We start from the raw sequence: 15,492 nt of genomic DNA, 5'->3' as shown, positions 1-15,492 counted from the left end.
AGGAGATTGAGGTATACGTTGACGATATGATCGCTAAGTCAAGATTGGAGGCGGTACTCCCAGTAGAGGTGGAGATCCCATCAATGAGAGTCTTGATGGAGGCCAACTTGACTGATGCTGAATGGGTTCAGAGTCGTTATGACCAGTTGAATTTGATAGAAGAAAAGAGATTGACTGCCATGTGCCACGGTCAGTTATATCAGCAGAGGATGAAGAAATCTTTTGATAAGAAGGTCAAGCCTCGTGTGTTCCGAGAAGGTAACCTTGTGCTCAAGAAAGTTTTGTCTTTCGCGTCCGATTCCAGGGGCAAGTGGACTCCGAACTATGAGGGTCCGTATGTTGTTAAGAGAGCCTTTTCAGGCGGTGCTTTGATACTTACAACTATGGATGGGGACGATTTCACTCGTCCTGTGAATTCAAATGCAGTCAAGAAATACTTCGCCTAAAAAAATAAAAAATAAATAGCTCGCTAAGTTGAAAACCCGAAAGGGCGGCTTAGGCAAAAATGAGCGTCTCGGTGGATTGAAAACCCGAAAGGGCGATCCAGGCAAAAGTTAGAGACACAAAAAATATATAATAATGATATATGTATCCTGCTAGATTGAGTACCTCATCCTGGGGAAATCTAGGCAAAAATTAGGGATTTGGCAAGTAACTGCATCCTGACAAGACTTTGTTCTACAACTGTCGTCTGTCAGAGATCCTTGCTCATTATCAGCCAAAGCTTCAAATACATCGGATTCAGAATTGGTGGAGAAATGGTCATTATATTCAATGTAGCCCTTTTCCAATATATATCACGAGTTTTCAAATTTGTAAAGATCTATGGAGTCTTGCCATTCGCAAACTACCATTCTATCAAATAAATTTGAGCCTTTTATCCAATTATTGGCGCTCTTATCTGTTTCTATTCAACAAATGTTTTACATGTTTTGATTAAGAAAATATCATTGTTTTAAACAATCAAATTTTTTATAATTGTTTTTAAACAAAGTGAACATTCACAATGACGAAAGGATACTTAGGAGATCCTCAGTGCTCTCCCAAGGGTGGTACGATCCCCAACAGGGTAAGATTTTTGTCCATATTCCTGGCATGACTGTATCTCCTCCCTCCGGAACCTTTTGTGGTTTATCCTACCAAGTGGATTGCTTGTTGAGAGTCACCTCTCTTCCCTTCGGCAGAGTAGCAATCTTTCTTCCTCAGCAGCTTGGATCTCTTTGGGCAAGAGCGGTATTTGGTGGTTGATCCCGATAAATCCTTTATCTCCTCGGATAGATTCCCCAGTAGAGTTGTTGGTGTGGTGGACCTTGTCTGTGATAACTCTCGTCCCCAGCTGGAATGATTGATGATTCATCCCTTTCAGAGTTCTTTGCTTCCTGGTATCTCTGATCCCCAGCAGATTGGATACTCTCCGGTGAACTTGGCTTTCTCTCTTGAGATGTAGTACCGGGTGGTTAATTCCTGGACCTGGTTGTGTTAGATATGTCTGTTTGTCAGCATACATCATACATAAACCACACATATTCATGCATAATTATAACATTCAGGTATTCATGTTGCATTCTTTTCCATATATCGTTGTTTGTTGTCTCTTGCTATTTGGTGATATACTTCCCCAAGCAAACGTGTGTGTCTGATCTCTCCATATAGAGTCAGCTCCATAAGCAGAAAGCGTCTATCCTTTCTTCCATATTCCCCACCGGGTCATATCCTCGTGGATGTTGATTGTTTTTGTTCCTTCCTAACACATATACTGGGATGGTTTTCCCCATTAAGTTATATCCTCACCGGGACAAGTCTTGATTTGGTGTGCCTATCTAGTTTGATCCTAGATCGGTCTCTTGAGACTCTTTTCCTGTTTCCCCGTGGTAAATGAATAATCGCTTAATAATTAGTAATTATTATCCCGACGGAGTCTGTGGTTCTCTACCCTCATACCGGTAGTTGTAAGTCATATTTCTATGGTCTACTACCCAGTAACCGGTAGTTGTAAACCCCATTTTGTCCCCGTGCAGAGTTAAACCTTGATTGTTGTTCATCCTAACCGATGACGGGTACTCTCTTTTGTGGTTCTCTACCCTCATATCAGTAGATGTAATTCCCTCGTTGTTGGTTATCTTTATACAAAATTCAATATTGACATTCCTTAATTTTTTAGTATACCACCCAGTAACCGGTGATATATCTCTTGGATAATTGCTCTAATTACGCAATTTATCCCCAGCGGGTCATCTCTCGTCTATCTTGTTGTTGTTAGTAACGATTGTTCCTCCCCTGAATTGGTCATCATTATATGCCTAGTTTCGGTATCCCGATGCCTTTTCTTTTCGGTCGATTTATCCTTTATTAACCCAGTAACCGGTTGTGGATAATCGTCCATGCGAGTATATTATCTACGTTCTGACGGTAATAGATAGTATATCTCATGCACTCTTTGGTCGAAGTCTTTTGTTCTTCCCCAGTTGAGTAAGATTCATACCCCCTTTTCGGAGTCGAATGTCCATCCCATAATCGAGTTTGCTTTTTGCCCTCATTTTGGATGATGAGTGTTTTGGGAATATTCCCCAATTCACGCCTTGATTGGTCATCATTATATACCTAGTTTCGGTATCCCGATGCCTTTTCTTTTCGGTCGATTTATCCTTTATTAACCCAGTAACCGGTTGTGGATAATCATCCATGCGAGTATATTATCTACGTTCTGACGGTAATAGATAGTATATCTCATGCACTCTTTTGGTCGAAGCTTTTGTTCTTCCCCAGTCGAGTAAGATTCGTACCCCCTTTACGGAGTCGAATATCCATACTATCATCGAGTTTGCTTTTAGCCCTCTTTTGGATGATGAGTGTTTTGGGAATATTCCCCAATTCACGCCTTAGTTGGTCACCTATTATATGCCCAGTAACCGGTATCCCTGGTGTTCCCTCCTCTCTGCTCCCTATTATGACTTTTTGTCCTCTGTGGAGTCAGATTTTCCTGAGTTGAGATATACCTTTTTAGGTCTTCCTCAGATGATTTGATTGATTGATATCTCTCACCCTTATACCGGTCTTAGATATTCATTCTTCCCGAGTATGTTGTATCTCACCTTCATACCGGCGATCAGATCACATGTCTCCTTGAGCTTATTACCCAGTAACCGGTAATACCTCGTCCCGCTGCTTCCCCAGGAGTGTCCTTTTAGGCATCCCCAGCGAAGTCCCTTAGTGGATTGTTTTCATCCGGATTTTTATCCGAAGTATCCGTTGTGGATAGTTTTTGCTGTATTGGCATATTCCCCAATACATGCACCTTTGAGTCAGCTCGGGTCTTTCCATTGAATATTTTCCCTTTGAAATTCTGTTCCCCAAGCGTTGAGTCGTGACCTGCTCACGCATTTTATTCCCTCTCCTATCCCCATAAGAGTCCCCAGAGTCTCTGTCCCATTGAGTGTATTTCTCATATGGATTGTCAGTTTCTCCGGATGTCTTTTCTTCTTTGTGGACACATATCCCCATAGAGTTCGTACTATTTGCATACATACATCTGCATCATGAGGTCTCTTAGGGACCAAAATTTGTCTCTTTGTTATTATTTAAGCCCATTCTACCTCGTCGAGACGAAGATTTTAACCTTCACTTCTCCGGCTAGAATGACCTTAAATAGGGGCATCTGTAAGACCCCAATTTTGACCCTAAGATCCCTCATGGCATCCTAACATTGCATTTGCATAGCCTCAAGGATCATGAGCATCTTGGTTCCCTTTGCCTTTGGGTGGGACTCCTTGTGATTGGTTTGAGATCACCAAGCATGCTTGAATTATACATCACTGTTTCTCTTACTTTTGTTTACTAAAAAAAAAACGAAAAAAAAAACGAGAAAAAAAGAAAAACGAAAAAAAAAATATAACAAAAAAAAATTGGACTTGGGCCTCTCTCATTTGAGCCCACAGGTCCACAAAAACCAGGTTATAAATTCAGAGTTTCAGTGATACAAAAGGACAAGCCATTCTTATTACCCTGGCAGGAAAAAGAAAGTGAGAGAAGAGCTAACAGAGTTTAGAGCAACCTCCAGGGGCTGAAGGGAACTCATCGGCAAAGAACCAATTCCCTCTCATATAAACCCTCAGATTGCTCTGCAAACCTCACGGGTGCAACTCAATTTCAATCGATCCTCCCCAATCAGGTATGCCCTATTTCCACTACTTTATACTTTCAACCTGAAATTATTTGATACCCTTTTGATGCATGTATTTGACAGGAGGTTTAGGCCTCCTACCCTTGGTTGCTTTTTGTGAGTTTTTTTGTGAATTTTAAGGGCATGATTCATGTGGTTACATTTTGATTTGGGGGCAACCCTTGATTACCCTATTTTTTTCTCTAACCTGTTTGTTGAGTTTTTTTTGTGAGGGCTCACATGACTCTTGCAGAGATGGTCTGGTGTTCCACTTTATTTGTGGGATACCCCCTGGAGGTTTATTCCGATTACCTGTGCTTAATGGCTTGAGATATTTGTTTGTGACTGCTTATTCCAAAGGATGGGAGCTACTTGGATCATCAATATGATCTCAAGAGGGGAACTCCTAATGTGGTTTTATTTTCTTTTCCCTTATCTCTTGTATGTTTAGGAATTTAACCCTTCTTTTTTTTCCCCATTCTAACCCAAGCCAAAACTTTTTGTGCAAACAATAACTTTTGTTTTCAACATTAGAAACCTAAGCCTTATGCTTTTGATTTTCAAAATTTATTTTTCATGACACTTATTCTGAATTGAACCTTTTAATCCACTTTAACCATATTTTTGTAAATGCTTTTAATTGGTAAATATAACCCATTCAAATACTTTTTGTGGTTTCAATGGCCACCTTCTTAATCAAACCCTTTTTTTATAACCATTAGCTATTAGGTTTGAATTATCCTTGAGGTAGATATAATACTCACCTTTATCCTTAGTGATGGACAATGAGTCTTCCATGCTTATTATAGGGTTAACCCCTCACTAGCATGTTGAAGCTATCCTCACATGGTGGATTTGTGGTTTTAGGTTGAGTTTTCTCCCTTTGATAACAAAAGACCTTAAGGTTTTTGGACCAATCAATTCACCAACTTTTTTTTGAATTTTTTTACCCTGAACTACGAGGTTTTGATCCTAATCTTTTTTTAAGATGGTACGTAGGCAATGGGTTCATCCATTCAAACACAAAATGTAAATAAATTTGTATATTCTTTTCTCATCCCTTCAAACATGTTTGCACAAATAAATTTTCACAGAAAAAAACAACAACCTTACAACAAATGTGAAAAAGGGCTCCCTAGGAGTACCTAGGATGCTTTGGGTGCCTAACACCTTCCCATTGCATAACCAACCCCCTTACCCAGATCTCTGACATTTTTACTAGTTTTTGATTCGATAAAACTTTTAGGTTTTTGTTCGCTTTCTAACCATTCCTTTGGATAAATAGAAGTGCGGTGGCGACTCGACTTGTATGGTTTACCTTGGATTTAGTCAATATCTCCAATGGTAACGAATACCCCGCTACAGTAGTGAAAAAGATTTCAACTTTAAAGTAATGTTGAATTGTGACTTGATTCTCTTCAAGACGGGAGCGTCCAAATCTTGTTGTTGAATGAACATCATTAAGATCAGGAATCTCAATACCATGCTTTTCACAAAAAGATACCACTTTAGTAAACAATATATCCCAACCATTTTCTCTCAAACCTTGAATAAGATGTTTTGTTGAACGAACCAAGTTCATAGCATTAACTACATCTTGATTTTTTTTTGTAAGGCTTGACAAAGCATATCTGTTATTCCCATGATTTCTTTCATCAAGTGTAAAATAAATATAAAATCAAATGCCTTCAAGTAATTGTAACAACTATCTGCATCCCCACGTGTAGCATAACTCCCTCTATCTTTTGCAATTTTTTATAAAACTAAACAAGTTGCTTCATACATGTTTATCAAGCTAGAAATTGAATCGTAATGTGATCCCCAACGAGTATCGCCAACTCGTTTCAATGTACCAACTTGATTTGCACCTTTACCAGTTACAATCTCATTAATCTCTAACAAATAATCAATTTCTTCTAATTGGGCAGCTTGTAACTCATCATGATGCTTTGTAGAAGAACAAACAACATTCACAACAAAGTTCAGCTTCTCAAAAAATTTATGAACAGGTTTGACTTCTCTTGATGATGTAACTAATGCAAGTTGAAATCGATGAGCAAAACAATGAACATAGTATGCATAAGGATAATCCTTCATAAAGAGGGCTTGTAAACTATTCCATTCTCCTCTCATATTGCTAGCACCATCATACCCTTGGCCAAGAATGTTAGAAACATCAAGGTTATGTCGAGAAAGTATATCACATATTGCTTCCTTAAGAGTTAAAGATGTGGTGTCTTTAACATGTGCCACATCAAAAAATCTCTCTTGTATTAAACCAACTTTATCAACAAATCTTAATACAAGAGCCATTTGTTCCTTTTTTGACTCATCACGAGCTTCATCAACAACGATACAAAATTTGGAATCACCAATTTCCTCACGAATACTCTTTTTCACCCTACTAGAAAGAATTTGCAAGAGCTCTTTTTGAATTTGATGTGAAGTATACTTGCAATTTTGTGGAGCATTTTCCAACACAACTTTTGCAACTTCATCATTGTAGGATGCTAAAAGTTTCAATAACTCAAGAAAGTTACCTTGATTTCTTGATTTGCTACTTTCGTCGTGACCCCTAAAAGCACAAGCTTGTAGTGTTAACCAACGAACAGTGTCAATTGAAGTCTTGAGTCGTAACCGATTATTCATTCTTTGACTTGAACTTTGCACTTGAATAACATTTCTAATATGACCATCTTGATTCAACAAGTCTTGACAAGCTTTCATTGCATTGTTGTGTGGTGAGCAGGGATCCTTCCCTAAGTGTTTAAGAAAGGAACAATGTTTTCCATTCCTAACTTTCTTCCAATTTCTAAAACCCATAGAAATAAAGACAAGTGATTTGGGACGTCCACTTGGGTTTTTTTCTAAAAAGGTAACATGGTAAGCAATATGCGGCATCTTCAGATGGTGAATATTCTAACCATGATGGAAATATGCTAAACCAAGTATGTTGAAACCTTCTCGGATGATCCTCGTTTTCGGACAAAGGATAGTTTTCTAAATGAATTTGATATGGACCCCATTTTAGATAAGCTCTTCGTATTGCATCCACTTGATTTGGTGGATATTGCCAAATCGGAGGACGCTTTCCAGGATCGCGTTCCAAAGAATTTTCAAAACCATAATGCTCTTCAATTGTTGGATTCTCAAGAACTGTTTCAGATTCGGATGTCGGGATTATAATTTCTTCATCTCTCTCTTCTCTTTCAATTTCACATGCTTTCCTTTTGAAAAAAGAATCAATTTTTCTATTATTCATCTTTGCTCTTCCTATAATATCATATCAGATCCAAAAATCAATTTAGAGAACATAAAAAATTAAAAGAGAAAAAAATTAATCAACTTTAATCCGTTTTCAAATACCGGTAACTTCACTATTAGAAATTAGCAGCAACAATGATTAAATAAACCTTATTACAGTGTATAACTATATTTGTAAATTACAGTGTTATGAATTAGCTTAATAAACCTCATATAGATTATTTTAACACATCAAGAAAGAAGAATCCTAAAAATCTCAAAAACACAAATCAAGCAATCACTTTAATTTGTTACTTTTTATAAAAGAAGAATGAATACAGTTTTTTACCTGTTAGATGCCGATCACTTTAATTTGTTCCAATTCCGGTGCCAGTAGCAAACCCATATGAGAAAGAAAGGAAAGGTAAGAGCTTTTTACCTTATCTGTATTTTAACCTAACTTTGAATGAAAAAGAAAAAATAAAAATTAATTTTAATTTAAAATAAGGATGTTTTAGTAATTTAATATATATGAATTAAAAAAAATAAAAAGTTGAGGGGTGGCCGAGGCCTTCCCACGTCCCCCCTCAGTTTCGCCACTGAACATAGTTCTCCCTTCGAACTACCACCACCACAACAACAATTATGCATGTCCACATACAAGCATCACACAAATTAAATATTCATACACCATATACAACCAAATTTCTGCATACAAAACATCATCTTTCGTTAATCACATAACAACACCAAATAACATTATCGATTTAATTATAATAATTAAATAATTTTTCTAAATCAGTTATTAACACTCAACAATCCAATGTAATCATTCAATTAATTAATTAAAGTCACCCAAAACATGTCCAACAACAGTTAGCATGAATCGCATGACAACGCAACACATAAAATCCAACTCAGCAGCTAGAAACACAACCACTGACATGACACCTTAATTAAAATAGTATATTCACATTATTAAGTGCATATTTAGTCTCTTAAGGCATCACCATGAGATAGTACTATGCGTTAGGTTTCCAACACTTTGAACCGTGTCCCAAACAAAGTCATGGATCTCAATTTATGATATTTTTCATTAGGCATGGCGGAAGTCATTAGGGTTGACGGACGTCACCCAGAACTGAGTTTTTTCTCACTGTCAGTTCGTCACTAAGTCCCAGAATTCGTGGATAAATACACAAAATTTACTTTTCTGCATTTTCCACCATAGAAGCCCTTCCAGACCTCCGATTTCATTTCCGTAAAAAGCTTTGATCTCAGAATTCGACGTACTACAGTTATATAATGATTAAAACACAAATTTAACGCATATATTTCTCAATTTTCTCGAAAACACATTAACCCCAAAGCTCCAAACATTCGACAATGGTGGATAATATTAACAACTTCAAAACAGTAATGGTCTGTTCTGTTCTTGGTTCTCCTCTCCTTTTATGCTAGCTCTACTGAAACCTTCGACAATGGTGGAAAATATTAACCCCTCATGCATAATCCCTATTGAAAGCTATTCTCCCTCCTTACCTTGTTCTCCTAGCAACAATGGTTGGTTTTATTCTCGGTTCTCCTCTCCTTCTATGCTAGCTCTCCTCTTGCTCTTCTCTTTCCCTAGCTCTTTCACTTTTCTAATTCACTTATTATCAAAAACTCTAACTCTCTAACTTTATTTTTATAATAACAAAACTCCTAAATTTTGGATTTACCTTTCTATCCTCACTTACTCACAAAAACCCAACAATGCCCTTCCTATTTTATTTCCTATATTTAATTACTCTATTCTTATTACTTTATCTCTAATAACAAAATAATTAAATTCACAAAAAATGCTACTACTCATATGATTTCATATAATAATCAAAGCACTATTATTTAAATAATAGAATCAAAACATTATTTCAATTAATAAAATAATTCTAAGTTATCCTATCTTTCTCTAATTACTCTCCACACTCTACTACAAGGTCAATCACCATCTCTCACACTCATATTCATTTATCCACCCATCCACAATAATAAAATAAATTAACAAATAAATATTAAATTAAAATAAAATAATTTATTAAAATTGGGGTGTCACAGGGTTGTTGGGCGACTGATGTCTTTACGTCTTAACTTACGACTGTTCCGGGTGACTGTTCTCAATATGAACTTACGAGCGATCTATTAAGTTGTTTATTCCTTTACACAAGCCCGAGTGTAAGTTATGTTTTTTCCATCATCTTATCCCGAGGTTAATATAGTAGATGTATGCCCGTAGCATACATGAAGTACATTTTCGTGTATTTACCTTCTCTGAAGTTCAATCGATGGTGTGTTCGAAGAGGGGGGGGGGGGGGGGGGGGGGAATCTAACTTCATGAATCTGGATGGACTAGCCTCAAATTCGATTACATGGAAATCGATGCTGACAAGTGATAATAGTTTTTAATGCGACATTTCCAACACGTCATGCCTCTATTCGAAGGAAGGAGGTGCTCCAGTGACAACTTTATGTTTAATGTTGCCATGGTACGAATCTCATCGATGATCGATAATTGAGGTGAGACGGAATCAGAAGATTTAATTGAGCTCTTTGGTGTGATGTAGGGGGTGATTGTCTCCATCTCTAAGTGATTTCGGTAGATATCTGACTTTGGATCGAAGATGATATATCCGGGTAATTTCGTGGAAATTAGGAGTGAATTCCATAGGTGGTGCTACTGTTCTATTGCGGAACCAAAATTGGTGTTGATTGACGATGTATGACTCTATGATTAATCATGTTGATATCCGATAGGGTGGTGTAGGATGGACCTACAAGGTAAGCACTCAAACATCCAAGTCAGTTCATAGTTCAAGATGCATATAGTGAAAAATGGAGATCAAAAAGTGTTTCTTAAATCTTAAGTGTGTTGACTTTATACGTTGGATAATTTTGATTAAGCTTGCACCTAATTGAATATTTTCCCTACGCCTTTTGTCGGCCCAGAATAATTATAAAACATGACAGTTCATACATATATGATTACAAAATATGTGAAATGAGTAATGATTATACTACCTTGTAATAGTGTCATATTTTTTTTATTATAGTTAATTTTTTTTAAATATTTTTTCAATAAACATTAAAGTCTTTTATTATAAATAAACACTAAAATATTAAATACAGAAATAAAACATAAAAAATTAATATTTTTATAATTAAAATTATTATTTGATTCTTATATTATTAAAAAAACATTTAATTAATTCATAAAATAATAAATAAAATTATATAAGTGTTGAGAATTGATGAGCGTAGCTTTCAACAGTGCTTCTCTAGCATAAGCAGTTTAAATCCATAAAAGCGAGGAAACAATACGAGGAGTTTACAGCAACACTGGAGCATGGTTACTAAGAAATAAATAAAGAATAGAAAAATCGTGGACGGCAGGATTCGAACCTGCGCGGGCAAAGCCCACATGATTTCTAGTCATGCCCGATAACCACTCCGGCACGTCCACTCATATGATATTCTAATCTATTGTTTTAATCTTTCTATATGATTCAGTTTAGTAAGTTAACACAATTTAATTAAGGTTAGTTTGTTAAGTTTTTTTCTCTCTTCTATGAATAGGAGGAAACTGCATCAATTATACAGTATGTATTCATATAATATAGACTAATCCTCATTGGTGGAACCAAAGCAATTCAAGTCAAATATGTGATTTAAGAATTATAAATAGAAAAATACTAAACTGCATGACAAGTTTATTCGTGTCAATTGTACGAATGAATTTTTTAAATGTCATTTGAATCTCTTTTCACTTTGATTTAACTCAAGTATTGATATAGTTTTACAAGTCTTTTTGTTTATGAGATCAGTCACAAACGCTTTTATTTGTCTCTGCTTTTTCATTGATCTATGAAAATGATAATTATTTGAAAAAGTCCCGCACACATGGCTAAATGTTTATTGTATCATGGTTTGTACGATATTTTGAAAAATTAGTATAAGTTAACTCCTAGTAACATGTATCGTGCAATTCGTGTGTGGCATTTGTTGTGCCATATAACAACACTTAAATAATATGTATATCTCCGATCAATATCTATTTGTCATGGATGAGATTTTGCAATCTCCAAATAATTGCAAGAGATTTTGTAATCTGTCATATAGAATCTTTCCTATCTATCTGAGCTATGCATTTGTTTCATTCTTTTCCACGTTGTTATGCGACAACCTCAATGTTATTTATTTGTCACATAACCCTGTCCTACAAAACAGGTTAAGTTTATTTTGTGCATTAATTCAAACTTAGTTAGTTAGTTAATTACTATTTGTATATATATAATAATTATTTGTGTAGTTTTGTAATAGTCACTTTATAACTAAATTTCTCCCATTCAATATTCATTATTCTCTCTTCTTCCCTTCATTCCAATACTCTTTTTTATCTTTCTCTCAATTAATTTCTCATACGCAAGATGTGATAACACCAATATATGGTATCACGAGAACGGTTATGATCCAGATTGAATAGTGATTATAGTTATGGTTGGAATAGGTGACAACAACTTCCCTATAAATTTTCCAGTTCTTAATGGCAAGAACTGGGAAAAATAGTGCATTCAGATAAGAGTCATCCTCAATGTTCAATATGTGTTTGGGTATGTAACAGAGGGGATTCAACCGCTAGTAGAAAATATGACAGATGCTTAGAAGGCAACATACAAGGAATCTAAGAACAAATATCAGAAGACCCTATTTTACATTCACTAATGTGTTGAAGCGGAGGTGTTTGATAAAATAGCTCATGCTGCAACTTCGAAAGAAGCATGAGATATGCTGGAAAAATACTATGGTGGAGATGCCAAGGTCAAGAAGGTGCGCCTCCAGTCTTTGAGAAAGCAGTATGAGATGCTGCATATGAAAGAGGGTGAATCGATATCAAATTTCTTCACAAGGATTCAAGATTTAACCAATCAGATGAAGAGTTATGGAGAGACTTTGATACAGCAAATGAAGGTTGAAAAAGTACTTCAAAGTCTCACTCCTCAATATGATATGGTAGTAGTAACAATGAAAGAAACCAAAGATTTGGAAACGATGAAGATGGAGGATCTGCAAGGATCTCTAAAAGTCAGAGAACTGAGACTGAATCAAAGAGAGACAGATGAAGATTCTGAACAGACCCTGATTGCTCATTCAAGAAAGGAAAATTTTGATGACATGAAGAAAAGGTGGAAGTAAGGAAAAGGAAAACACCAGAGAGAAGTTGCTCCAGATAACAAAGAGAAGAAGAAGTTTAAAGAAAGATTTGAATCCTATAAAGGAGGAGAAGAAGGATATAGCAAATTTTTGAACAAGAAAAATTTTCAAGACAAGAGAAAGATTCAATGCTTCAATTGTGAGAAGTATGGTCACTTTGCTTCAGATTGCTGGTTTAGAAGGGGGAGGAAAAAGAGTGGTGCAGAGGAAGATAACATAGTGCAAGATGACTCTGCTTCAGACCCTGTCATGCTGATGATAACTACCCCTAAAGGGGCTCCAACCTCTGATGTGTGGTACTTAGACTCTGGTTGTTCTAACCATATGATTGGACACAATGGGTGGTTGACAGACTTTAACTCAAACAAGAAGACAAGTGTGAAGCTGGCAGATAGCAGAAGCTTAATAGTAGAAGGCATGAGCAATATTGTCATACAAAAAAGGAAGGCAAAACAAAATTGATAGAAGATATGTTATTTGTCCCTGGTATGCAATGTAATCTGATGAGCATTAATCAGCTGGTAGAGAAATGATTCTCAGTAATCATGGAAGGAGGTTCACTGAAGCTATATGACAAGAAGAAAATAATGGTTCTAAAATCAACTTTAACTAGAAACAGAATCTGGAAGGCTAGTTTGAAGGCCTCAGAATCACACTGTCTTTATTCATCAATTCCTGATTAAGAAAACTGGCTTTGGCACAAAAGGTATGGGAATTTGAACTTTAGAATTCTAGGCAAGCTAAATACTATGAATTTATTAGAATGATTGCCTAAGACAGTGACACCTGATAAAGCATGTGACATGTGCATGCTTGTGAAGCAAAGTAGGTTACCTTTTGTGAAGCAACTGTCAATGAGAGACAAACATGAACTGAATGTAATTTCATATGACATTTGTGGTCCTTTTGATACTCATCTCATTTGTAGATGAATTCAGTAGAATGTTGTAGGTGTACCTGATAAAGATCAAAGGAGAAGCTTTAAACATGTTCAAAAGGTTTAAGACTATGGCTGAAAAACAAAGTGGAAGACTGATTAAGATACTCAGGACAAATGGAAGAGAAAAATATAATTCTCATGAATTCAAGCAATTATGTCATGAAAGTGGCATCTTACATATAGTAAATCCACCCTACACACCTCAACATAATGGTATGGCTGAAAGCGGGAATAGAAGCTTGGTTGAAATGGCTAGAACCGTGCTAAAACAAAAGTCATTGCCTCATCAGTTCTGGGGTGAAGCAATGTCTACTGCTACTTATGTTCTAAATATATGTATTACCAAGAATTTACAGAATTAGGTGTCAGAAGAATGTTGGCCATGAAGCAAGAATTTCATCACTCATCTTAAAGTATTTGCATCATTATGCTATAGACATGTGCTAGATGAAAGAAGAACCAAACTTGAAGATAAAAGTCAACCTATGATATTAGTTGGTTACCATCCAACTAGAGCATATAGGTTATATAATACAGTTACTGAGAAATTGGTGGTTAGTAGAGATGTAATCATCAGAGAAGAAGAATCCTGAGATTGGAACCAAGGTGGAGAAAGAACAAGAGTGGTTCCAATGCAGGCTCCAATGCAGTTTGATTCTGATGAAGTGAATCCAGTATTTACTGTGACTCTACTTGATGCAATGGAGTATACTCAATGGGAAAGACCAACCAGAAACAAACAGATACCTGCAAGGATGAATAATTATGAAATTGATTTTGATAATACAGTGGATGAAGAAGGATAAATAATAAATTTGGAAATGTTAGCAGGTGTATAACCACTAAATTAACAGGATGCATTGCAAGACAAAGTGTGCAAAGATTCAATGCAGGCTCCAATGCAGTTTGATTCTGATAAAGTGAATCCAGTATTTACTGTGACTCTACTTGATGGAATGGAGTATACTCAATGGGAAAGACCAACCAGAAACAGACAGATACCTGCAAGGATGAATAATTATGAAATTGTTTTTGATAATACAGTGGATGAAGAAGGATAAATAATAAATTTGGAAATGTTAGCAGGTGCATAACCACTAAATTAACAGGATGCATTTCAAGACAAAGTGTGGAAAGATGCAATGAAGGAGGAACTCAATTCAATTGAAAAATATGGCACATGGAAACTGACTCAACTACTAGAAAGAAAGAATTCAATTGATATGAAGTGGATTTTCAAGGTAAAGCTAAGTCCAGAAGGATTAATAGTGAAACACAAAGCAAGACTTGTGGATAGGGGTTTCCTTCAAAGACAAGGTATGGATTAATCTAAGGTATTTGCACTAGAGGCAAGGCGTGAGCCTATAAGACTTGTACTGACATTAGCTTGCAGTAGAAGATGAACTTTGTCACACATGGATGTAAAATATGCATTACTAATTGGTCTTCTTCATGAAGAGGTATATGTATCTCAACCTTCGTGCTTTGAAGTAAAGGGAAAAGAGAATATGGTGTATTGACTATACAAGGCATTGTATGGTTTGAAGCAGGTACCAAGAGCCTGGAACAAGAGAATTGATGTTTCATTCATCAATCATGGCTTTAAAAGATTTTCAGTTGAGTACGGTGTGTATGCAAAATACAAGCAAGGTGAAATACTATTGTTGGTATGTTTACATGTGGATGACCTCTTGATAATTGGAGAATCTCAACTGGAAATTGAAGACCTCAAGAGTAAAATGAAGTCAAAATTTGAAATGTCAAATTTGGGTAACTTGTCCTACTTCCTTGGTATAGAGTTTCTATATAAAGAAGGTGAAATAATCTTGCATCAAACAAAATATGCTACTGACATGCTGAAAAGGTTCAACATGCTGAACTGCAATGTTGTTGTGACTCCTGT

General features: G+C 36.1%; 1 protein-coding gene and 1 non-coding gene across 2 annotated transcripts; one reads left to right on the top strand and one right to left on the bottom strand.

Moving 5' to 3' along the window:
• Positions 1 to 10,819: 10,819 nt before the first annotated feature.
• TRNAS-AGA (transfer RNA serine (anticodon AGA)) lies at positions 10,820 to 10,901 on the bottom strand. The gene has a single exon. It is a non-coding gene; the product is annotated as a tRNA-Ser (tRNA).
• A 1,322-nt stretch (positions 10,902 to 12,223) lies between these two features.
• LOC127094976 (uncharacterized) lies at positions 12,224 to 12,631 on the top strand. Its single transcript, XM_051033732.1, has one exon. It carries the CDS (start codon positions 12,224 to 12,226, stop codon positions 12,629 to 12,631), a length of 408 nt encoding a protein of 135 aa, XP_050889689.1.
• The last annotated feature ends 2,861 nt before the right edge of the window (positions 12,632 to 15,492 follow it).

The sequence above is a fragment of the Lathyrus oleraceus genome, chromosome 6, assembly GCF_024323335.1.
Source record: "Lathyrus oleraceus cultivar Zhongwan6 chromosome 6, CAAS_Psat_ZW6_1.0, whole genome shotgun sequence".
NCBI lineage: Eukaryota > Viridiplantae > Streptophyta > Magnoliopsida > Fabales > Fabaceae > Lathyrus > Lathyrus oleraceus.
The sequence above is the reverse complement of the archived record's forward strand: the minus strand, read 5'-3'. Positions and strand labels throughout refer to the sequence as shown.

What these genes read in the sequence shown, in the direction of transcription:
- LOC127094976 (XM_051033732.1), top strand. Translation starts at nt 12,224, where the DNA reads ATGCTGGAAAAATACTATGGTGGAGATGCCAAGGTCAAGAAGGTGCGC.